This window comes from Lepisma saccharinum, chromosome 4 (genome assembly GCF_977018435.1).
Source record: "Lepisma saccharinum chromosome 4, izLepSacc3.1, whole genome shotgun sequence".
Classification (NCBI taxonomy): domain Eukaryota; kingdom Metazoa; phylum Arthropoda; class Insecta; order Zygentoma; family Lepismatidae; genus Lepisma; species Lepisma saccharinum.
In genome coordinates, this window is record NC_139232.1 from 89,166,570 (window position 1) to 89,193,190 (window position 26,621).

At 38.3% G+C, this 26,621-nt stretch overlaps 1 protein-coding gene across 1 annotated transcript in view; it reads left to right on the plus strand.

Annotated features, from left to right (window-relative positions):
- LOC145987257 (uncharacterized) overlaps window positions 1–26,621 on the plus strand; it is a 563,513-nt gene that overhangs the window by 472,255 nt on the left and 64,637 nt on the right. Inside the window, exon 4 of the mRNA XM_083121773.1 lies at window positions 6,205–6,338. Within this exon, the coding sequence (XP_082977899.1) occupies window positions 6,205–6,338 (134 nt within the window). The remainder of the gene's footprint in view (window positions 1–6,204; window positions 6,339–26,621) is intronic.

The window sequence follows — 26,621 nt, forward strand, 5'->3', positions numbered from 1 at the left end:
CCCTTTATAAAGTGCAGAAAATAACATTTTAAACTACATAAAACCATGAGAAACGATATAATGCTAGTACAATTTAAAGTGAAGGACACAGAAAGGAATTGTCAACAATATAAAGCCATGCCAAACAAAGCAGTATTGGCAGGAAAGATAGAAACAAAATAAGATGCGGTTGCTAATATTGCCGCTGCAGCGCTACGGTCACTAGATTGCGCATGAGTGTGACGTTCAGGCTGTAGCTCCTCCCCTTGCCACTGCGCAGCCAGGTTTGGTCAGAGTTCACCCGCAAAGATACAGCTCGTCAACTATAACTGATCTATGGTTTCAAAGGACAGTGCCAATATGGTGAAAAAGTAATTATTAATAATGTATGTCTCTGGGTAAATGTGTAGAAAGTGTCACAAAACGAGGCCTATGCTATAAAAATCTTATCTGTGAAAGTTTCCCGTTGACTATCTTACAAACATACAAAGTGGAAATTATGCAATGAATATGGGAGGAACAATTATTACACAAACATAATTGGCATCTACAATGGTCATGCCGCAGATGTATGTACAACTATGTTACAGTGATTCAAGGTGCAAAATAAATGAACAAAAATGGTCGAGGATTGCAGACGTTAAGTCACAGAACAGCAGTTGAAAATGTCAGTGGTTTCAATTTCCAATTTACCAATATGGTTTTTCCTTCGAAGTTCGCACATTGCCAATAATCAAATCTTTGAATGGAAAATTCCAGAACTAACCAATGGTATTCTCTCACATAGCATGAATGCGCGAATTGTATACATTCACATATATCCCCACCATTATTTAGAAAATCACACACGCACGCACACAGGAACATACATTTGTCGATCAGAAATGTTACAAAATTACCATTGTCCTCCAAGAGAAAATTTTCCGATGTTGGAGACTTGTTTAAAATACGCCTTAACTTACAACCATGCATCATACATTAACTACTGTTTTTTACCAAAACCTGATTCAATGACAACTCCTATTTTCTTCTGTCTGTGCAACTATTCGTGTCAAATTTCGATATTAAATTAGATGAGAATCTAGGTTTATAAAATTATAATCTGGTGCATTGCTGGCTCGTTGGGAAACATGATCTAGTTTGTCGTCATTCCCGTCATAAGGGAGGGGCGAGGGATGTTTAGACTGATTAGTCAATCACCTCATAGAAATATACATCATTTATCCCAAATTAGGGAAAAGCGAGAAGCTTATTATTATTATTATTTATGTAGTCAAAATCAGAAATAAAGTTTAGGTCGGCGTCATGGTAACCACTGATTTAGATAACTAGTATTCCAATAGTGTAACGAAATCAGGAAAATAATACCTAGGCAGGAAACACATTCAACAACAAAGTCATAACTTCATGTTGAATTTATGACTTTTAAGCACTGTTTTTGAATTTTCTTTGTACCTAACGTTTCAGAGACTGGTGCTGCCTCCACCCTTAGGTCGTGTAAACAACAATTCAACATGGATTGATCACCATTAACCAGAAAGAAGAATCCGAGCTTCATACTTTAATATTGTATCAATAAATCGAAATAGGAAATGTTAAATGAAATTCAGAAACATCAGAACTTCGTGTTCTTTTTAATATCCTACTACTTAATCCAAAGGAAAATTAGGAAGAAGGAATTCAAGAGCGAGTTCAGAATTTTATGTTTTAATGTTCTACCATTTAATCTATATAATAAATGATTTCATGTTTTTTTCAAAATTCCTAAAATATCATATATTTTGCTGGAATGAGACGTGTAAAAATTAATTATAAAATATAATACTAATGCATAACGGTATATTGTGGCCGCGGTGGCTCAGTCGGTAACGGGTCTGACTACCATGCTCAAGGTCCCGGGTTCGATCCCCGGCCGGTTCAAATCCAGGAACTTTTCTAACGTTGGAGGCGGCCCCGGCGCCCACCCAGCGTTGAATAACATGGGTACGGGGGGGAGGTAAAGGTGGTCAGGGGGCGTGATGCTGATCACATCACCCCTACTCACGACCGGATCAAGAAAGTGTGGGGCGTTACCCCCCACCCCCTATACGCGTCCATGGCGTGGTGCTATGCACAGGGGAGCACTTTACCTTTTTTACCTTTTTTTATAACGGTATATTATCGGCAGAAAATGAAGAATTAAAATACAGCAGTAATAATAAGAATAAGTATAAATTGGCAATAATAATAATTATTATTACTACTCTTTGATCGTTATTATTATATATTCTACTTTTTAATTTTATGTCCACGGCCTTGCCGTCCTTAAAATAATTTTTGGCGGCGATTATGTTAGTTGTTCATGCAATTCGTGTGCTTCGAACACATAAATCCAAGTGATTGTTTTGGATAGAAAGGTGAACCTGAATGTCGATTCATAAGTAGATGGTGACTTCAACCCTGCGTCAGCCTAATATTCTAACAGCAGTTGATCTATTCCTAAAGCATTTCCCACTCAGAACGACCGATTAAAGTCTCTCTGCATTAACTTCCTGCGCATGTCAGCTTCGGCAAGTGGTCACTTCCTGTTTCAGCAAAATCCATCTGTCTCCAAAGATATGGAACTCTCAATCCTCTACGTCACATCCTGTGGATGGCAAGTACCGCTCTGGTCACTTCCGGTCTCCGAAAGGGGGTGGACGGCCTTCCATCGAACAAGCTTTCAAGCTAGGCATTTCTCCCCCTTCCTCTCTATCTCTCTCTCTCTCGACCATAAGACTTTTGTAGTCGGGGCACGTATAAAGATCCAGCTTCTGAACCGAAATCTACTGATTTCCAGGGACTACCATTTCGATGGTCACCGTACGCTTAGCGCACTCTTGTAATTCCAATGGTACCGTATAGGACGTGTAGCTACTGTGTATGGATACGTTCATTTTTCTCTTTGTTGTAAACATAGAATAATGTAAACTGTTTATTAGTTCCTTAATCTGTTACACTTTTCTCCAGGTTTGTGGAGACACTGTTTCTACTAGGGATGGTCAGAAAATCAGGATAGCAGATATCCGGATTTTAAATTATCCGATATCCGGTTAGTCCCGACAATACGGATATCCGAATAATCGGAAAACGCGCTCGTTCGGATATCAGAATATGTGTCTTGTTAGAGGTCAGGTCACACCCTGACGTCTACACGAAAAGTGTTGTCAGGAAAAGTTGTTTGCCTAGATGTCCTATTTACGCTCTGAAGGTATGTTGATTTTGTACAGCAACACCCTCCTATATGACCAAGTAATTTATCTGAGAGGTAAAACTATAGTTTCGTTCCGTCCCCATGAAATGACATGTAAAGTTGATGTGGGTTTTGGACCTCACACATTCTCGATCTCGCTTTTTTTTTGTGATATGATCAGCACCACGCTCCGGCCAACTTTACCTCCGATTTTGCCCACAGGTACTCATTTATTCAAGGCTGGGCGAACGCCTATACAGGGACAAATCCGGATTGGCCTTGCATCACCCACCCCTGGAATAGAACTCTGGTATCCCACGTGGCAGACAGACGCCAAACTGACTGTATCATCACGGCTCCAATGACTGAGAGGATAATTACAAAAATCACACTTAAAACTATAGTACCCAACTGTTTATATTCGGATTTTTGTTATCACTCCCCCACTGAGGTTGACCCAATTTGTTTCGTATAGTTAATGGAGGAAATGCGATGAATTTCAGAGAAATATCTGTGGTTCTGCTTCGTAAATAGCATAGTGGTAATGTTGTAGCTTCCTAATTGAGGGTACCCGGCTAAGATCCCCGGTGGAAGCATACTATTCGTGACCTATTTTGAACTGTAGGTCCAGTCTCGATTAACCTACCTTAGAATAAAGTGGACTTAACAAAGCTTGATGAAAAACGTACAAGAACGCAACGTATCAGCTGTATATTCGATGTTGTGTTTGGATATTTAACATCCGAGTTGGAAACCCTGATCAGAGTACATCTGAGCAAAGTCCCGAAGAGGTCTTCCTGATTACTGATTACCTACCAAACCGCGATTCTGCGGAGGGAATCACCTAACGTGTACGGATGAGAAGGACCAAGAGGGGATTTATACCGCGAACCCTTCTGCAGGGAGGCGAGAACAAACACAACCAGTGACGGTTATTGCTAGCAGGTCGTACCAAACTATCATGGTCAACAGGAAGCCCAGGATGGCCAGGTTTAGTTGCGGGTTTCTGGAAGGATAGTGGTTGGCGGCATTGCGATTGTAAATGCGGTCCCCCATCCCTTTCCTGCAACGGTGCGAACTGGCTATGATCATTGTTGGGGATTATTTGTCCGCGAGGCGTGCTGGGGACGAGTGTGTGCTCCGTCCCTTTCGCGCAATAACACTTAACAAAATTACCCCCGCTCTGTGCGCAGGAGTGTAAATTTTAAAGATAAGGCTTTGTTACTCCGCAAGAATTTCTACTTGTGTGGTGATATTTCATGTGTAGTCCCTCTCCGGGTGGCAAGTGCCAGCAGGTATCCGCTCGCAGGTAGATTTTGCTGGGAGAAGAGGTCACGGGAAATATATTCAGAAACATGTACGCTGTATCTGTGTATAGCCCATGTCGTTTACGCAGGATGTGAAGTAAATTTAATCTTCATCCATGAGAGAACTCTTGCGGACCTCACCAACGGCGTTCTGGTGAAATCTACAAGCTTGTAACCAAGAGATCTTGCTTGGGTTCCCATGTCTAATGTACCATTTTGACACGAAAGCTTAACCAAACTGTAGGTCCAGTCTTGTCAGTCTTGCTTAGGAATATTTAAAGAAATTGGAGTAGTAACAAACTAGTCTCTGCACGTCTAAGCCAAGGTTTACAAAGCTCTTTTGAACCGCACACACACATAGGAACCTTCAAACCCAAGTGGCACGTCACATTTGGCAGGCATATTTCAAATTGTAACCAAATGCATCCTTTTACATCGAAATTACTTGACTTGTTGTTAGTATTATAGCATTTCCAAATGTCTTGTTTCTATTTGTATTACATAAGCTGTTAATGAGATTTTTTTTCGTCCTTGTACTCTGTACAGGAGCCATTGTGGTATAATAGGTAGGACATCGGACTGCCACACGGGAAACTTGGGTTCGATTCCCCGGTGTGGGAATATCTCCAGCCTCGTCCCCGCATAAAGCGGCTCCGCGGTTCATCCAGCATCAAATCAATGCGTACCTGGGGGCAACCCTTGGGGGTAAAGCCGGCCGGAGCATGGTGCTGATCAGATCACCTCAAAAATGGCCGAGATCGAGAATGTTCGGGGCCCTACCCTCACATCCCCTATGATGGCACGGTGCTAGATGCACGGAGAACTTTACCTTACCTTGTACTTTGTATTTTTTTTATTTTGTTTCCCTTTTGGCTAATCGCGACGTTGAGGATGAATGGTATATGCACGTCATCCGTACTTGGATGAGATCATCAGCACTGTGGCCTATAATCTGTGGGGACGTCCGAGGGGACATCATAACCAAAAAGTCCAGCTCATTGGAAGCGACAATCCACATGGCTACACAGACACAAACTGCCATGATTGTAGTTTGCCAAACATCTCTTAGAACTTGCAATGGACCCTTGTCATGCAGGAATTGATGGGGAACGATTGCCACTGGAGCATCCGACTACTGCACTTCTACTCCTTTGTACAATAGGATGCACAAACATTGCTGAACAAATTCTCCATGACTATTTCATTATTATTTATCTTGCATTGTAGGTCCTTTAAAGAACTGTACTTTCACCGCACACACTCCGCCATATTGTCTATGCGCACTGTCTGAGCGTCACTCCCCTGGGTTGGAGAGTACGCATTAAAAGCAAAATTGAAAGCCCCTGACATCTATATTTAACAATATCAAACATATTAATTATGATCTGAGACACATGGTGATGTGACAATTTGTGTGTAATACTTATGCATGCCACTGTACAATATAAGACGCATCTTAGGCACGACGACAGATCAACAGGAGATAATTTATATGGACGGTGTAAGGGCTCCGTGCGTTATTTCGTATTTTAAGACACATGTGTTTAAATACATGTTCATTGTCTCCAGCAACATTACATTTCATTGAATTCATAATATTAAATGCCTGTACAATTTTCCATACATACATGCAAGTTATTTTAACAGTATGTGTGATTTGTAAAAATGTCAACTGAATTTAACAATCTGTTTATTTTAAAATTCTAGATACTCCGGACGACATTCCAATAATAGGGATTGACAAGACGAAATATGCCGTTGGGGAACGAATCAGAGCCAACTGCACTTCCCTGTCCTCCTTCCCCGCTGCTAACCTCACGTGGCAGATGAATGGGAAAACGGTAAGTAATGCAGGTTGTATTGTTAGTTTAGCTGTGATGTCATTACAATTTGAAAATGATGCTTTGTAATTGAAATATTGAATTATGAAAATGCATCGCATTATTAATCTGTTTGTTTCTTGACTCGTCGTTTGAGAAAAATTAGTTAAATTTGTATAGGTGGAGTGCGTCATGTGGATAATTCGCCAATTTTCGTGTTTATGATTCGAATGGTTTCGGAGATATTGAAGCATTAAATTTGAAAAAGCAAACTTGAGAAAATATCGACAAATGGCTAAATAAAAAGCTCCAATAAAGCAAAAATTATGCCTAATAAAAAAATTGTTTGCTAGATGGAACTTAAGGCAAACGCTTTACCCTTATTTTTAGCGCCATCTTCAAGTCCCGAAAGGAAATACGGCTTTTCAACTTCCGCACCCTGAAAGTACTTCATACGTTCTGAGAAGAAAGAGATTTTCCCCCCAGTTGGAAACCTTGGAACAAAAGTCCAGAGGAAAGGGGCGGGAATTTCCCCCTTCAATTTCGCTGTCAAAACGTGAATAGGATTTTTTAGTGATTTTCGTCCTAAATTCTATATATATATTACTCATTAAAGTCTGGTTTCGACGCTACGAGATCAACAAAAATATACATTGTATATCCTTCATGTAGGCAGCCATGCGCCACATATTCAAGTTTGCCACTGACAGTTAAATTTTGAGTCTGAAAATGGCATTTTTTTTTAGTTCTCTATGGAGAGACTGTGGAGCGAATAAAAACAAAAGCAGAAACTCTCGAATGTAAATACCTCTCGACAAAGCTTAAGAAATCTGTCGTTAGTGCAAAAACATGAAAAACCATATTGAACATATACATGGACGATTGCTCGGGAGACAAAGCCCAGTAACTTTCTGCCTGTAGGTGTCTCTACTGTCATGTTTTCGTGGGATATTATTGCTTTCAGTACATTATACGACAGATAAAATAAATACTAGTGGCGACCTTGAATTTGTATTCAATGGCTGCAAACATTCAGCATAGAAAATGGCGATTTTCGAGTTTTCTTGGCTTCGAAACGAGGCATTAATGATCAAAATATTACAATAGCTCTTGTCTATTCTTACGGCGGGCGGTTTACATGCTGGCAAGAGAAGGGTGGCGGGGAATGCGAAGCAGACCAACCAGACAACAGCGATGGCGCCGAAAGTTACGACTCGGTGGGAGGAAGTTCTACGTGCACCTGGTTCTACAGACTGCTGCGTATCTTGTCGCGCTGGACTGGTCGCTTGTCCGATCCCGACTCTCCTTGCCAGCATGTAGGGCGCACGCCGTAAGACTGGACAAGAGTTAAACAAAAGTTGATCATCTAGATGCCCTCTACAAGCTGTGACAGCTTGTAGTTTTTTTAACTGTGACGGCCTGTATATAAACTATATATAGTGTCAAAACCCATAATTGCGATTCGAAAGTTTTGCCGAACTCACAAAAATTCCGCACGCATCCACAGACGGAAATGATATGAGGCCAAGGACGGAATTGCAAACATACGTCATCGGAGTCGGACCGCACACATATACACACATACGCACTCAGACATTATCGAAATTTTGGTGCTGGAATTCGATGAACCAGAAAGTCAGATCCGATCGAGTAATGTTCAGTGGGCATCACAGCTTTTGCTCGCACCACTCGCCTCGAAATTCCAGCAGTGATTTTCACAGGGGAAAGAACAGGCGAAACATAATTTTCAGCGAGAATTTACTTTTTACCTTTTCACAAGATATGGCTTCAAACATGTTCGTTTCAAATATTCAATAATGGAAACCTCATAACAAAAGCATTAATGTTAATAATTTATTAAACATGTGTGAAGTGTTAGAACTCTTCTAGAGATAGAAGGAACAAGGTGAATGTATTTATATATACATAGTAGGTGTCTTCATTACGTAGTTCTTACTTGCTATTAAAGACGTTATTATATGTGCACAATGCTTTTTTCTGGATAACAAAATCCAGTTCTCTTCTAGTTTTCATCACAAGAACAATTCAAATCAAGATTTCCTTAGTTTGATAACAGGTGGAGCACATAGTGGGGCGGATCCTATTTTGTATTGTAGGTTCAGTCCAAATTAGCCTTCTGTGTAAAAAGTGGACTTAAAAACAAAAAAACTCAACTCAAGTAATTAGTATAGTTGGTTTATTCTTTCGTTTATTCTTACGCCCATATTCTCTAATGCGAGTACTGATAATACCAATGTCCTACACAAGTAGATTGGTGTCTCAATACTTACTGTCACTGATGAAGCACAAGACAAATAATAATTATTATTATTTCATTTCTGATGCTGGATGAGACGTACTTTCGTGTCCGACTGTACAATGTTTCCAATTGTACCGAGATGACAATTTTATGAATTGTTTAATGATTTCCCTTTGTCTTCCTATCCCTCTCATTCTTTATTTTATCTCACGGGAAACGCCTTGAATTTCCAAGCTCCTCATTGAAGTCTTTGTCACGATTCAGTTTTACGAAAGTAAACAGTGCGGGTTTCCGTAAAAAGAGGGGAAAATATCCGAGGAGAGAAACGGCGATGATGAACTTCTGAAAGACAATATTCGTTTTAAGAATTGCAGGGAAAAGTTATTTACTATATAATCTCACGAAAATACCTAGATACTTCGTGCATGTATAATAATGTCGTCGCACCAATGCCAAAACCGCGAATGTGCAAAATTTAACTTTTTCATCTAATTGCATTTTCTGAATACATTACAATGACTGATTCCTATGCCAGAGTCGCACATGTGTATGATCACTCCAATGTGAGTTATGTTCAATTCTTAAAACACGGATGTTCTTCCAGAGAAGTTTCTACAATGCCAAAACGACGAATGTGTCACATTCGCGAGTTTGTCATTGGACTTGTAACAAAAGGAGCACATTCAGTCATCTGTATGTGCTTCAAGACAAGGTCCTACAATGCCAAAGCAACGAATGTGCCATGTACGTGAGTTTAGCATTCGACTTGTAACAAAGGAGAACAGTCAGTCATGCTATTACAAGATAACGTTTCGTTTTCTTCCTGCAATGATGTAAGGTACCATTATTGTGGTTTCTTTTGAACAAACAAAAATAAATGTATTGTCGAATCATTAGTAACATTAAGGTGGAGCTGAGTAGAGGTTCAAGATGTGTGGCTCTAGCGCTTCGTGCTTTGAATGACGAGGATTGTGATGAAATCGAAGATTCTGGGAGTTCATACCATCCTTCAGGCGATGATTCTGCAGATGACAATGCTGATGAAACCAGTAGAAAGTTACATCCAGGAGCAGATAACAACGAAAGTGACATACCTAGAAAGAGGAAAGGAAATTCGTCTCAGTGGATGAAGAGTGTGAGAAAGCAAGGACACCGTGGAATTGAACATGCTGCTCGTCCTGTTACCTGCCCCTTGCTCTAATAAAGTGAAGCACAAATGCTCAACTTTTATCAGTGAAGCCGATAGAGTACAGTTGTATTAAGAGTTTCGATATCTTTCCACTATTGACGATCAGCGCCAGTTCATAAGGAACCACATATAACAGAATCCAAAAGGAAGAACCACAAGAAATATTAGAGATTCAAGACGAAAATTCTCAAATTTCAGGATGTGAAAAGGCTAGTCTGTGGAGAGTTCTTCATGTCCACATTTAATGTCACAGATGCATTAATAAGAAGTTTCCTAAGGAAGTGTATCGCAACAGGAATACTGGAAAAGAACAAGAGAAGGAAGCACACCCCTCATAATAAGCTCAATTTGGCTGCGAAGAATTTATAAGTAAGCAGATTACCTCATTTCCAGCTGTGGAGTCTCATTACTGTAGGAAGTCATCAACAAAAAAGTACTTGTATCCTTCGTTAAGCATAAGTATTGTGTACAGGGTGTATCTGAAAGATTGTATCAAGAACAATCATAATGCTGTAAGTTTGGAAAAAATACAGGCAAGTCTTCAACGAGTACAATCTTGGGTTCTTCAAACCAAAAAAAAAGATGCATGTAAAAAATGTGTGGCTCATAACAACATGGCCGAGGAAGAAAGAAAAACGCATGATGATGATTATAAGCTTCACATGGAAAGAAAGAACTCCGCAAGGAAGGCTAGGGATGAAGATAAAGCATTGTCTCATCAGGATTCAAACGTATTGTCTTTCAGTTTTGATCTTCAAATAGTCTTAAATACACCAAAGGGACCGGCAGGTCCAATATTTTATCTTCGCAAATTGACAATTTATAATTTGACAATATACAATTTGGGAAATCAGAATGCACACTGTTATGTCTAGCATGAGACTCAAGGGAAGAGACGAGCGACTGAAAGTGCTTCTTGTGTTTATAATTATGTGATAGCTCAACCTGAGGTAACTGCAGTCCGTATGATGTCAGATGGTCGTGGAGGACAACAAAAGAACTCTATTTTTGCTGGTATGTGCATATTTCTTTTAAAACGACAGCCTTCTTTGCAAATCATAGATCATAGATGTTTTGAAAGTGGACACACAGAAATGGAATGGGATTCTGTACATTCGGTGATTGAGAGGAAATCAAAACATGTTCCGGTTTACACCACTGAAGGATTGGTGCAGCTGATTCGCACTGCCCGAAGCAAACCTTTGCCAGTGATTGTGAAAACTCTACTTCATGACGATTTTGATGATTTCTAGTCATTTTCTCAAGATCAAATTCCGAAAAAAATTCCATGGAGAAGCGTTTGTTGGTTGTAATATCGAAGAATGGAGACCAGAAAAATATTCTTCAAGCTTGATTTCAATTCTAATTTCCATGAAGTCATCCTGAAGCAATCAAGAGGCAGACCAAGCAATAAAGAACTTCCAATTGCTGAAGCCAAGTTACGGGACCTTCAAAAATGTGTGATGACTTAACCATTCCTAGGGAGTACCAACCATTTTGCAAGTAGCTGAAAAGCAACAAAACTGTTCGTGATAGCTTACCTGAACCTGATGAAGATTTTGATTATGAATAATAATTGTGTGTTTTCTTTTGTACTTTTTACAATACTATATGTAACTTAATGTCATTTCTGATGTGTGTATTAATAAATATATACCTAGAATAAATCGTAAAAACCGTAAAAACTGAAAATCCACAATACGGTTCGTGATAGCTTACCTGAACCTGATGAAGATGAAGATTCGGATTATGAATAATAATTGTGTGTTCTCTTTTGTATTTTTTACAATACTCTTTTTAACTTAATGTCATTTCTGATGTGTATAATAATAAATGTATACCTAGAATAAATAGTACAAGGTGTACAACCATGCTTCCGCCGTTTTTCCCCAAAAATTTGACGCTGTAATGAAAAACATTGCTTACCCAGGCATTATTCAAAGTATTGTCCATCGCTGGCCACTACTTTCTCCCATCTTTTGGGCAGCGTACGAATGCCGCGTCTAAAATATTGTTCATCTTTGGAGGCGATCCACGAATCGATCCACTTTTTGACTTCTTCATAAGATCGGAAGTGTTGGTCAGCCAGTTCATGAGCCATTGATCTAAACAGGTGATAATCAGAGGGAGCGATGTCTGGAGAATAAGGCGGGTGGGGTAGGACGTCCCATCTTAATGTTTCCAAGTACGTTTTCACCACTTTGGCAACGTGGGGTCGTGCGTTGTCATGCTACAAAATCACTTTGTCGTGCCTCTCGCTGTATTGCGGCCGTTTGTCCTTCAATGCTCAGCTCAAACGCATTAATTGCGTTCTATAATGAGCACCTGTGATTGTTTCACTTGGAGCCATGAATATTCGGTTTGGCCGTCGACGTGGAAGCATGGCCGGGATATCCCCATGATTTTTTGCGTTTTGGGTTATCGTAATGAACCCATTTTTCGTCCCCGGTCACAATCCGATGCAGAAATCCCTTCCGTTTTTGCTTCTGAAGCAACTGTTCACAAACACACAAACGCCGTTCAACGTCTCTTGGTTTCAGCTCATACGGGACCCAAGTTCCTTCTTTCTGAATAATACCCATGGCTTTCAGACGTTTTGAAATGGCTTGCTGTGTCACTCCCAATGATCGTGCAAATTCTTCTTGAGCTTGACGCGAGTCTTCACTCAGCAATGTCTCCAATTCTGCATCTTCGAAAACTTTCTGTCTTCCACCACTATGCCGGTCTTCGACGTTAAAGTCACCGTTCTTGAAGCGTTGAAACCACTCACGACAGGTTCTCTCACTTATAGCGTCCTCACCATACGTAGTGGAGAGCATTCGATGAGCCTCAGCCGCAGTTTCCTTCATATTGAAACAAAAATGTAGAACCTCCCGCAAATGGCGAGAATTTGGCTCGTACACTGACATTTTCAATCGCGAACAACTTCATGATGCACACACCACTCGACTAATGTTTGAATGGGGTTATCTTGACAGAGGTCCAAGCTAACTGCGTGACGTCTGCGATCTGCTTCTTTCGACCGCTACTTCCTGTTGTTGCCACCTGTCGTAAAAAGCCCGAAGCAAAGTTGTACACCTTGTATAAACCATAAAAACTGGGACAAATGCGCTGTTTGAAATTGTAACTATATTGTAACTGTAGAGTTCAAAAAGACAGTCCCAGTGCTTTTATCCTTTAAAAATCCTATATAAATCCTTAAGGAGAGAAATAAAAGACACAATTTAACACACCATAAGTGGGTACAAATTTCACCAATGACAATATTTACCTAAATGTAAAACCTAATTTTTCTTGAGTCCTTGAATATTAAAACCAGTTTATCTCAAAACTAACATTTTGCACATTCAACGTTTTGGCATTGGTACGACGATGTCTTTAGTCAATACTTCATGAAATTGTATTCTGTTCATTGTGTTCGGAATCTTAATGTTTTTTCATGTTTTTGTTTGACACTTAAGCATAAACATTTACGACCTTGACATTGGAAAGTATTATGATTGTGCAGGGTCTAAAAAAAATGTCATAGTGAATTATTAATGAAGAAAAGTCTTGCTTTTAACCAGAACAGCGTGAGAAAAGAGATGTTCGTGAAAAGATTTCAATATATTTCTTAATAAATGTAGCTACTAGTGTCATCTCGTGGAAGCCACGCGTGTGTATTGGTTTACCGCTTTCGAAATACTTTATAAAAATTCTCACGAATAATGTGTGGATAAAAAATAAATGTGACTGAATTTACTTTAAAATTAATTTTTATTTATCAACCAAAATAAAAATTGATTATAAACTAATTAACATTAACTATTGTTAATTACGATATTACAATCTTCTATAACAGTTAACTAAACATGTAATAAACTTATTTTTCGCACAATTTCCCAGTATGAGAGACATAGAATATTTTCGAATAATTTTTAATGTATTTGAACCGACTTTTGTGCTTGTATTAATGTTTTCATTTTTATAACGTGCCCGAATATGAAGGATTCTATGTACTGTACTAAATTCCCAGTAAATGCTCATATTAAATAATTTTCGAATACACATCAACCTACGCTATCTGGTGGCACACTTACAACTGTTACCAGAGGTAAATTTTATTTGCTTCTGAAATGGAAATTCTGAGCAGAAAGCAAATATTTCTTCAGACATTTTAATAAAAAATCGACTTCATCTATTTAACTCTATGAAATAAATTTCAACCTATAAAGTGACAAATTCTTGTGATGCAGTTGTTAAGAATTTTGCTTGTGAGGCTTTTAAAAATGTTTATATATTTTTTTTACTTGGAGTACTGCATTCACCACGACTCTTTTTACTCCATCCTAGCGTGTGTGCAACCCATATTACAGTACTGTTATGTTGGAAGCCTATGTTTAGACGTTTTCACGTTTGATTCTGTCGTTTGCTTCTATATCGTGGAGATATCTGACCAAAGAGAAACGAGAAATCCCACGCCAATAACGACGGAAATAGATGACATGTTATCTGCCTGAGTAAATATGACGAAAATGTCTTTTTTTGCAAATATCGATCAATCCACGCTACCGCTTCCTCATTTTTCATTTACACGTAATTTCCTGATATCCAAAAAAAGATTCTACACAAGCTTCCATGTTAATTTAATATTTCTCTGTCAGCAAATATCGAAGGACTGCATACGCAATCGAAATTCAGAAACCTACGTTTATTACTTATTTTACCCTATTTCGAGCATGATCCATATTGCCGGAAACCACTGACCAAGCATATGCACTGGCAACCCTGTGGGAGAGATTTAGACAAAGCAGTTTTCTTTAATTCTTGCTCCCCCAATACCAGGCAATAAACTGGATACATAGTATATAAACTAAAAGATTATCTAACTATGCACTGGATACCTAGGGGATATCGTATAACATCATTACTAGTCATAGCTAAGAAATACGTAGTTTATTAAACTCTCCAGTTAAGCTATTGCCTATTTTTAGGGTAGCAGAAATGTCTAAGTAATCTTATTCTATGAAATGTCAGTCGTTTAATGTATGTAATATATGACATACACTATTCACTGATCAATAATTAAATAAAAGCAAGCATTAAAGTTATAGTCGATAGGGAGGCAGAATTTGCAGCAGTTATTTTTTAAATTATCCGTAACAAGAAGTATTTAGAATATGAAACGAGATATGGAAAATTAACAAATTACCTGGTAGTGCAATCTGTAGAGCATAATGTGAACCTAACTGGAATAATTTCACCTTTATTTCTCTTTCAATTGGTATAGCTATTAATAGCTTTAGGTGATATTATATTCTTTATGTTTATTATTTGATTTGGGAATTGGTGCAACCTTTCGTTCCTCTAACAATTAATCAAATTTTGCAGTCAAATATCAGTTCTTGCATTATACATAATTTATGTAACTTGTAAAATTATTACAAGTAACTGCTATTTTTATAAGTATGAAACTTCTATGATGTTGTAACATAGTTTTATATGTAATGAACAATCGCAATACAGTGTCCTCTGAAGATAATCCAGTGAAACGCAATGTCCTTTGAAGATTGAATGTACGTATAACGTTAGGATCCGGAAACGTAAAATCGGGGTTCCACTGTAATTATTTGTTGCTATTAATTGTACCTTACTTACTTAAAGTACACCGTTCCAGTGTAAATATGGTGCAGTTTGATCATATTATAATTCATTCTCTCTTGTGCCATAGATTGGGCACCTGATAAGCTTTTAAATGTAGAAAGAAGAGGTGACGTATGTGACAAGACGAAAAAGCTGTGACGTAGAACACCGGGAGATATCTCTAGATCAACCTTTGCTGTTGATTGCCTGTGGCTATTAGGAGTGTATCAGAAACAATAAACACGGCAATAAACCAAGCACGGAAAGCTCATAAGAACCGAGCGTACTTATTTACACGTAACATTTATTGCCTATAAAAGTTGAACATTTTCCCGCTTTTCTTTTGTCATCTACGGCGCTGATCGTTCGAACAGTAATAACCGTTAATATTAAATCATGTCCAATCCGATACCTTTGTGTATTATGTGTAGTGATTGATGGTTATGCGTTTGGTTTTGTTGTCTTGACGTTGGAGTATAAAGCGAACTACCAGGAAGATCGATACAAAGGTTCAAGTTCACTTTATGCACAGATGGGCTAATTGAGATTGTACTCGGTAAAGTAAAGGACTCGTAAGGGGATGCAAGATCAGGTAAGATAATGTTACCCCCATGCACATTGAAGAATATGTGCGGGTTGTAACGACCCTGCGTGGTCGCCATATTATATTTTGTTGACAAAGTTTGGATAAAGAATGCATGCTAAATGTCCCTGCAAGGCGTACGCTTTTAGTTTAAATGTATTCTGTAAACGATTAACGGATCCACCTCTACGTTTATTAGTTTAGCTTATTATTAGACCCTTCGTGATCGCTGTATTCTGTAAACGTTAACGGATCCACCTCTACGTTTATTAGCTTCACTTATTATTAGACCCTGCGTGGTCGCTGTATTCAGTAAATGTTATCAATTATTATCATTTACACTGTTCAACTCGTTGTTTAGAATTGCAGAGTCCTGCGAGGCTCATTATCAATTGTATTGTCTGAATGCACACAGTTTTAGTTTATATTGACACGTGCATCTAGTGATTTTCCCACTAGTGATTTCTCAATGTCAAAACCTTGATATTTCTCAGTACGAAGTATGCATTATGTAAAAAATGAGTTAGCAACGCGTACTTGTAGTTAAAATTTTCACCACCCATGCGCTCCCGCGAGTATAAAGCGAGGCCCGGAGCTCAGTTGGCTCCCTGATGTCAACAGGCAAACATCCAGGGTTAACTGGCCTCCCAGCCTGATGGAAGGAAGGAAGAAGAAGAAGAGCCTAGCTGCAACCTACCTACCTGGTCCGCTCGCTTCGGCTGATAGGTGCTCAGGTTCTACCTGCCCGAATTGACTGGGAATACCCGGACCTTCCTTTCTAACCTGCCATCCCTGCATAGGAGACGCCGGTTGGCTCGCCAATTCCCCGCTAACGCAGGGGGTTGTCGTGGCATCCTTTTATCCAGCGCCCGCTATTCGGGGGTACCGATTGGTTTCGGCAAATTCCCGGCTGTGGTTGGGGGTACTACACAACCCGTGACGTGAGCGGCGACCAAGGCCCTAAATAAAATTAGGTCCCCTGGCGCCTTACTGCGAGGAATAAATTGGATGTTCCCTGCCCCCCTTACCTCTTCGAGACCAAAGGTGGTACAGGTAAAAGCACGTGTGTGGTACAAATAAAAGCACGTAGGTGTTACAGGTAAAGACACGTGCGCTAACAGACATTCTTTTATTAAGATTATAATAAACATATATAAATATATATATAAAGCTGGTATAACCTTTCTTTACACCCAGCAAGCCCTGAGATAATTCTGAGTCCATGTTCTACGGCTGACAAGAAGTTAGCACATATGGATAGACTTTTGCCGTCCATCTAATTGCAGGGTTTAGTGTGTTGAACGCAAGCCAGTGTCAGTACTCCTGCGCTGTGTTTACGTTAGTGTTGTTGTGAGCACGGGTGGACGTTTCAGGGTGCAGAGTGTAGGATTCCACACATCCACAATCTTGGTCATTTATGGAGGTGATGTGATCAGCACCATGCTTTAACTTCCTTTACTCCATAGGTTTGCTCCAAGATACCTATTTATTAGAGGCTTAATGAGCCCAAGAGCAGCTCTACGACCATCGTGGCTCTTACAGATGTAGCCTCTCCAAAATTAAAAAGCCAAGAAAATATTGAGGGGCAACAATATATACAATTTATAGAAATACATTTTGTATGGTATTTAAAAAATATATCTTTCAACCTCAAGTTATTCTTTGGCAATATTGCTGTAAAGAAGTATTTTATTAATAAATCATAAATGCGAGCAGTGTTTTGCAACCTGGTGTATATTGCTGTTGTTATAATAATAATAATCGATACACTTCTATTATTGAAAAACAATTGAGTAACTTTGTCAGAATATATTAATCAAATTTTTTTCGAATTCTGATTCTTCCCTGTCCTAACAAGTAAATATATATTATAGTAAAAATATTGTAGATGCTTCTAGTACTAAATACTATTGACTTCTGATTTATCTGTTGCTGACTGAAATCTAGTCAATTTTCAGTCAGTAACTGAAAGTGGGTCACTTAATCTGGGACGCTTTACAAAATCAGTCTGTAACTGGGTCACATTTCAAAGTCACTGCCCTGCAACTGGATTACTACAAACTAAGCTACTATATAATTTTATTATATTACTCTCCAAAAGAAGTGGATGTAAGTAGTCTACTTTTCAAAGTAAGTGATACTCAGTGTAACTGGATCACTTTTCAAAGTAACTATAAGCTTATAAAACCAGTGACTCTTAGTGGGTCACTATTAAAAGTGAGTGACTGTAACTGTATTAGTTCATAAAGCCAGTTACTTAAACAGTGTCACTTTTTTAAGAAAAAAAAGAACAGTATCTGAAATTGAATTTCTCTTGAAAACAAATACACTGAACAATAGGGAATAGGATTGGAGAGAGCAGTTTGTTTGCTCCATCTTTTGTGGAAAATTAAAGCAAATACGGAGGAATTTCCAGAACACATAGTGGCTCCCTCTTTTGTTGAATATTTCTAAGTACCCGGGAACAGAGATACAAATGAACTATTTATTTGCTCATATAATGACCACTTTTCATGATATAGACCCTAGTATTCGGAATAAATCAACGCTCGATACGGAAAGACTGGGAACCGGTTCTATGCCTATAGCAGCAACATATCACTCGAAACGATACACCAGCGTACCCTTAATCAGAATATCTGCGCGTCCGATATTAAGTTTGCATCGATTCAGCACAATCTACCTAACGATGCCAGTACCCCCCTCTACCACCCCCCTCGCCGCCCCCTCCCCCACGTTGGAAAACGAGTTCTGCTCGCAATTAGCCCAAGTGTAGCAACATAATCTATAGGATATTGAATGCCGCGCGGTTTTAATGCGGGTTGATGACGAGGTAACGAAGCACGTTCCTGCGAATTGGATTGAAAACTCTGACGTCAGGATGATGTCTACATTGCACTCTATATTCTTCGCTGATTTCGCTTACATATTGCATAGATATTGCATTTTTCCAGAGAGAACCTACCTATCTTTGATACTCATCATTCAATATGTCCATGGTTTACTGAATCGGATGCAGTACCGGATTGGTAATCTGGTGGTTCTAACAAGTGTCGGAAGTTCTATGCATGTATTAGTCGTATCTGTATCAAAATGATTAAAATATTGTTAAATGTTTTTCGTAAAGAAGTCGTAAAGTCGCCGGCAATAAGAAATGAAGCATCTGGATTCTCAAATACTCGCTTCCCTGTATGACATTATGCCTGTTAAGTAATCTTAGATAACATCAATGAAAAATAACGGAAATCATGTTAGCCTTAGATGTCATCAATAAAAAAATAAAACGGAAATCATGTTAGCCTTAGATGTCATCAATGAAAAATAACGGAATTCATGTTAGTCTTAGATGTCATCAATGAAAAAATAAAACGGAAATCATGTAATCTTAGATGCCATCAATGAAAAATAACGGAAATCATGTTAGCCTTAGATCCCATCAATGAAAAATAACGGAAATCATGTTAGCCTTAGATGCCATCAATGAAGAATAACGGAAATCATGTTAGCCTTAGATGTCATCAATAAAAAAATAAAACGGAAATCATGTTAGCCTTAGATGCCATCAATGAAAAATAACGGAAATCATGTTAGCCTTAGATGCCATCAATGAAAAAATAAAACGGAAATCATGTAATCTTAGATGTCATCAATGAAAAATAACGGAAATCATGTTAGCCTTAGATACCATCAATGAAAAATAACGAAATTCATGTTAGTCTTAGATGTCATCAATGAAAAAATAAAACGGAAATCATGTAATCTTAGATGCCATCAATGAAAAATAACGGAAATCATGTTAGTCTTAGATGTCATCAATGAAAAAATAAAACGGAAATCATGTAATCTTAGATGCCATCAATGAAAAATAACGGAGTTAGCCTTAGATCCCATCAATGAAAAATAACGGAAATCATGTTAGCCTTAGATGCCATCAATGAAAAATAACGGAAATCATGTTAGCCTTAGATGCCATCAATGAAAAATAACGGAAATCATGTTAGCCTTAGATGTCATCAATGAAAAAATAAAACGGAAATCATGTAATCTTAGATGTCATCAGTGAAAAATAACTGAAATCCTGTTTGTCTATGAAAAGATAACAGATATGGTGTTAATCTTAGATGTCATCAATGAAAAAATAACTGAAATCATGCTAGTCTTAAATGTCATTCATGAAAAAATAACGGTAATCGTGGTAGTCTTGGATGTCATCAATCGAAAATGACGGAAACCGCGTTAATCTTAGATGTCATCCATGAAAAAAGTTAATGTAGACTTTCAGTAACTATAACAGAGTTCATTTTTTAGCAAAACAACTCCAAATAAAGTCACATTTCGAAGACTGCTTGTGGGATAACCCACGTGTTATGGAACACAACTCGATCTAGAAATTCGGTTTTCTTGAGACGACTCCTCGGAAATACACCCAACGTCTCTCACTGCACTCCGCTTAATCAATACTTCTGTTGGGGACTCATTTGTCAAGTTGTGGGTGTAATGAGCTCTCCTTCGAAGGAAGTCGCGGAACGTTTGTTTCACGGTTGAAGCCGAGAGAACAGGTTGCGGAGTCAGGTGAGTTTCCATGCTAATCACATGATGTTGTTCTCCCCGGATACGTTCTCCCGGGCTTCGTTTTGGAATATTTATAATTAGTTCGCCATAACTTAATTAATTCGGCTTCTTGCCTAATTGACAACTTATTACAAACTCATAAGATTCCGTACATGAGATTGGAAATCCTTATATGTACGTGCTTAGTGTATAAGATAAGTGTGCAGTGAAATGCAGATATAATTCATAAATTAGAAAAACACTAAAATTCAAAATTATGTTTGAATGACATCGACTTCAATCTTAACTACATGACAATCCTAAACCCGAAGGTGTATTATCGAACCAGGTTTCCTACTTTTTCCTGTCCTGGACTATATTTACCAATTTCTTCCACGTTCACCTCAATATTGATGTCCATGTTTGTCTTAACCTTTCTACTGGTCCGTTACCACCAGGTTTTTCACTAATGATCCTGTAAACTGTTCTATGTCCTGTGCGTCAAACTCTTCTTGATTTAATTGCAATAATAATATCAGGGGATGAATATAGATTATCCAGGGATTGTAGCTTTTCTGGCGACGTGATTCGAACAAGTGTTGTCGGGTCATCAGCCAAGTTCTGGACGCTAACATCGATAACATGGATTGTTTCTCTCTTAGTGAAAAGGAATCATGTGTCATATCCATTCAGAACTATCGGTAAATTTACTGTTATGTATATCTTAATCTTTAGATTATTTTATTGTTGATTTGTTGCTTTAAGTACACTTTATGCACAGATATGCTAATCGGGACTGAACCTATAGTTTAAAGTGGAACCAGAATAACTACGGGCTTCCACCGGGTATCGAACCCGGGATCCCTTGATTACAAGGCAGCGACGTTATCTATATTATTTTATATTATCCGGAGTCCCGGGTTCGATACCCAGTGGAGGGACATAGTGGTTCGGATCCCACTTTAAACTGTAGGTCCAGTTCCGATTAGCCTTACTGTACATAAAGTTGGCTAAAAACACCAACTCAATCAAATCCAATTTTATATTATCCTGCACAGTGGCCGTGCAGTGTAAGGCATCCGGCTCTGGGCTCGAGCTACATTATATATATATATCTACTTGCTTGCTTGATTTATTGATTAGTATTTTAAGTCCGCTTTATACACAGTAATGCTAATTTGGACTGTACCTCAGTTTAAAGTGAGATCCGAACCACTATGTACCTCCACTGTGTATCGAACCCGGAGCACCTTGATTACAATGCGACGACGCTACCACTGCTCAATCGGGGAGGCTTATATATGTATATCTGAGACTGGATAATTACATATTAATGTCAAACATATTTGAAATCTCGCATTATTGTGTGCAATACTGGGACATTCCTGTGTTATCGTAGGATTGTTGAAATCTGTAACCAATTAACTATGTATGTGACCATATTATTATCATCCATGGAGCATATTACGGTTACTTGTAAACCCCACGCAGCTTCAAAGCTACTTCACTCCAAGAGTCCACAAACTGGATACCATGAAAAATCCTTATAAGTTTCCCGACTCCTTCGTTACGCTAGATTCAAAGTTAACTGACGGCGGTGCTCCTTTAGAAGATTTTTCTTCTGACTTGTTCGAGTTATAGAAACATCAAGATCGCGTGGTTAAAAGAGACGACAAAAGTTTCATGAAAGATTCGTAGGTCGTTTTGTGGCGTGCAGCACGACCTCCCCCTCCCTTTTCTTGGTAAAGAAACGTGATTCGTTCTGCGGGGGAGACAAAACGGGGAATAAGAACAAAGCTTTGATTTCTCTTTTATTTTTCTTACGAAATACAAATAAATATTTCTTGCTAATTGTACTCGAAATTCCTGATGATTGATGGCTTACAGAGATGAAAGGAAACCGAATTTTGAAGTTCTTTCATTGCGATTGGGCAATTACTGATATCACGTTTTTTTTTTATTTCCTGCTCTAACTTTCTTTTCCACTGCTTACGAAATATTTTCTTAAAATTTCCGATGTCCTTGATTGAAACGTCCACTTTTTTTTTCAATGATTACACAGGCCTGCATGGATTTGGATGACTCACAAATGACTGTTTTCTCTGAATAATTTCTACATACTGATTCCAAAAATGAAATCAATCTTTACCCATCACTTAAGGTTTTTCAGAAAATAGCACTATATTAACTGCCTTAATTTCGCAATAAAATGTGCAGTTCATTTCCTCAAAAGATGGCTCTGTTTAGATGGTGGTAAAATATTGGTTTTCTATAGTACAAGTCCTCCAATTTTGAACAGTAAATGCACGTAGAATAGTAAGCATTTAATCCACCGTCCATCTTCACAAGACACATTGACATGACAATTATAAACTTTAACTACATAAGTTCGATTCTCGAAATACCTCATAAAGATTTCCTTCACAAAATGTCCACAACTCAATGTTATAATGAAGTGGGTTGATTGAATCTAGGAAAACATCCTGACGTCATGGGAAGAAATTTATGTATCCGTCATCAACATTCAAAATACTTCCAGAATCACTATAATTGATTTGAAATCGAAATTGGAGTTATCGATAATTTATAGCTTCGTACCCTCTTTTCGCTTGGAACACATTTCGTTCCCTAAACATTTTGTAAGTAGGTATGTTTCTCGTTAAATGAACTCTTATGAAGCGTATTTTCATCTATATTGAAAAATTCACGGGATATAGATAGTTCGCTTTTACAATGTGTTGTTTTATTTTGTAGTAGTTTGTAAATGTCTTTGTCTCTGCTAAGTCTCGTCTCATCTCGTGTATGTCTATCTCATTCTCGGTCTAGGCTCGTCTCGAAATCACAGTATGAGCAACATGCACAGCGTGACACTTCATAAACGTTTGCAGCGTATGGGATTCGAGTTCTTTCGTTTTTAGTCCACTGTATGCGCAGATATGCTATTTAGGACTGTAACTACTGTTTAAAACTGGAATCTGAACTAATATATGCCTCTACTGGAACTCCCGATCACAACGTTCTTACAACGCCATCTGGGAGGCTGCAACTTATGTATGCAAACAACCTTTCCTAATCATAGATTCCTGTTTGGCGCCATTTTTCGAAAATCACGGAAATATATCCTTAATGTATAAGACCGCGAAGCATAGATTCACACGGTTCGCACTAATGAATTAACTTAGCCAATTACATTCAACAAAATACATGACCTGCCCACATAGGTGCACATAATCGGGCATATTATCCAATTGGCATGTCTGAATAAGTTGCACAATAACGGAAGATTTGTTAAATTTACCAGATGGGTATGTACGTTTGATGCCAATACTAAGGCAACCGTTCAAATATCTGAATTTGTTCATTTTTTGGTTTTAGCAATAAGCCCCAATTGCGTTGTTTATTTTTACTTCGCTATTCTGCTAATTGCGGCTAATCGCGAAGATGGCGATAAGTGAGGATGATATGATGAAATTGATGAAGGGACACTAACAAAGAACACCCATACCCATACCGAGCCACACTCCGCCACGGAGATTGGCTTATGAAGTTATAGTTTGGTTGAATGTGCGCCAGTAATAATTATTTGCATTTTTCTGTCTCCGTAGGCTAATCGCAACGTCGAATGTGAATTGTTAGATGAACGTGATGAAATGGTCACTTGCAAATGAACACCAATGACTTGAACCCGGAATTTTACGGTGGCGTGATCGTGAGTTGATCACTCAGTATGCTCAGCCAAGCAAGTTGACTCAATAACACTCAACACTAATGTGTGTCAACATGTGTATACATACGTATACTTTTCCTTACATTTTACGCACGTTTAAAATATGTGCAATGTATTTTTTTTTCCTTTAATTGTCTCCTTATTCCTCTGACTCAGCGTCGACAAAAAACATTAGGTTCTTTCTGTCCATGTAACATTTTCTTTAAAATCCTTTTCAAAAGTAAGCTACTCAATTTTTCGAAATCGACTTCCCAGTTTTATGTTCCCTTGTCAGTTTCAGTCAATTGAACAGAAATGTATTGGTTTCGTAAATGTACAAACAAGTGGACAAGAACACCCTTCAACAACAAAGTATAGAGGGCGTATCATATGAGTTTGATTCTATCTTAAACCATGTGGATTTTCCATTTACAAGCCATATATTTTAGTTGGATTTTTTTAACTTTTCCAAATTTATTACATGCAAGTTACTTCTAATACTACAATCCTCTTGTATCGGATTGAAAATTGGAGTATTTTTCAAAATACTTGAGGCAAAATAACTATACTAATGTCTAAAATTAAAGCAACAAACGGAAATTCTTTCCGTCCGTTTGACTACATAATACGATCAGGTGATAGTAATATTTATGATGTCATAGACAACTGGCTTAAGATAGAAAATAAACTAACCTTAATGTGCCAGGATTCAGGGGTGCCCCCCCAAGGTCAATGGCGTATCACCCCCAAAATCATGGCATGCGTTTCCCCCAAATCATATCATTCGGGCCCTTAAACCATATCGTAATCCCCACAAAATATTTAATTACGACAGCGTGTCTACCGAAAGTAACTTTTTTCTTAGCTTTACTGAGCATTAGGAATCTGCCCCTCCTCACTAAACAGGGGTGCCATCACTCAAGACCACCCCTAAAATCGTTCATCATAATCGAGAATATCGCGTGGATCCCACTTTAAACTATAGGTTCAGTCCCGATTAGCCTTAGATTGCATAAAGTGGACTTAAAAAAACAAATCAATCAATCGAGAATATCGCTTGTCTCGTAATGCAGCTTTAGTATAAAAACTTCATTTTAATCTCATTAAAGTGCCAAACACACATCGTGGCAACAAATTATAATTTCTTAAGATCCCGAGATATTTAGTCTTTTCCTTTTCCAGCTTTTCCTTTGGCACATTCGGGGTCGAAAACGTGTGGATGCCTTATCGCTAAATACAGTCTCCAAAATGTAATGTTCGAACTCTCTCTCCACTACAGAAATCCCTTGACAATCTTAAGATTTAACACTTTATCAATAACTTTCTATCTGCCCCTTTAAATTTCATACTCAATCCTACCACCAAAATTTCCATGCCAATTTTAGACTTACTGTAAATATTGAAGAGTAGATATTGCCTCCTCCAAAAAAGTAATCCTCAGCCTCCACACCAGAATTTCCGCAACAGTCTAAGACAATAGAAATACACAAGAATTGGATATCGCCTTCAATTTAATGCTCAATTCCACTCTAACTAAATGTCTCGCCATAATCTAAGACCTAGAGTTGGATACTGTCCCCCCAAAGTTTAATTCAGAATCTCCCTCAGAACCCACGTGTCAATTAAGGCCTAATATATAGGAGTTCGATAATCCCCCCCGCCTTTCGATAATACCCTAAACACTTTCACTTCTTCATTTAATGGATTAAATATGGTGCATTTAAGATGTAAAATTTTTACATATATTTTGGAAAATATATAAATGTTGAATTTTAGATTATTTGAAGGGAAAAGATCCCCCAAAAAATCTTGATGGCGAAACCTGCGCCATAAAACCCCCCTGTGGGCACCCCTGCCAGGATTTATCAACAAAAATATCACGATAGCAACAGGATAAACTTGACAAATTTATCAACAAAAAAAAAACACACGAGGAAAGGATTCCTGTTTGTTGCTTTAATTTTGGACACTAGTGTATTTTATGTGTACAATTAACAAGATAGTTGTGGGGTGTGTCAAAGGTAGCTATCATTGGAAAAATCCGGATCATTTTTCATATCATAATCATCTGTATTATATTAAAAAGGATATACTTCAGGACACTTGCTGGGCCTCCCCGATGGTAGCGTCATCGCCTCGTAATGAAGGTGTCCCGGATTCGATACCCGGCGTAGGCACATAGTGGTTCGTATTACACTTTAAGCTGTATGCAGTCCCGATTAGCCTTATATGAGCGCAACGTGGACTTAAAACACCAACTCAATCAATAAGAACACTTGCAGCGAGATCAGTATTTTTATATGCATAAGTATCACCCTGATTGTGATACAGAACAGGATAATGTAGCAATCGAAGGAGGTATTCGGATGGAGCAGGTACATTCAAAACACAAA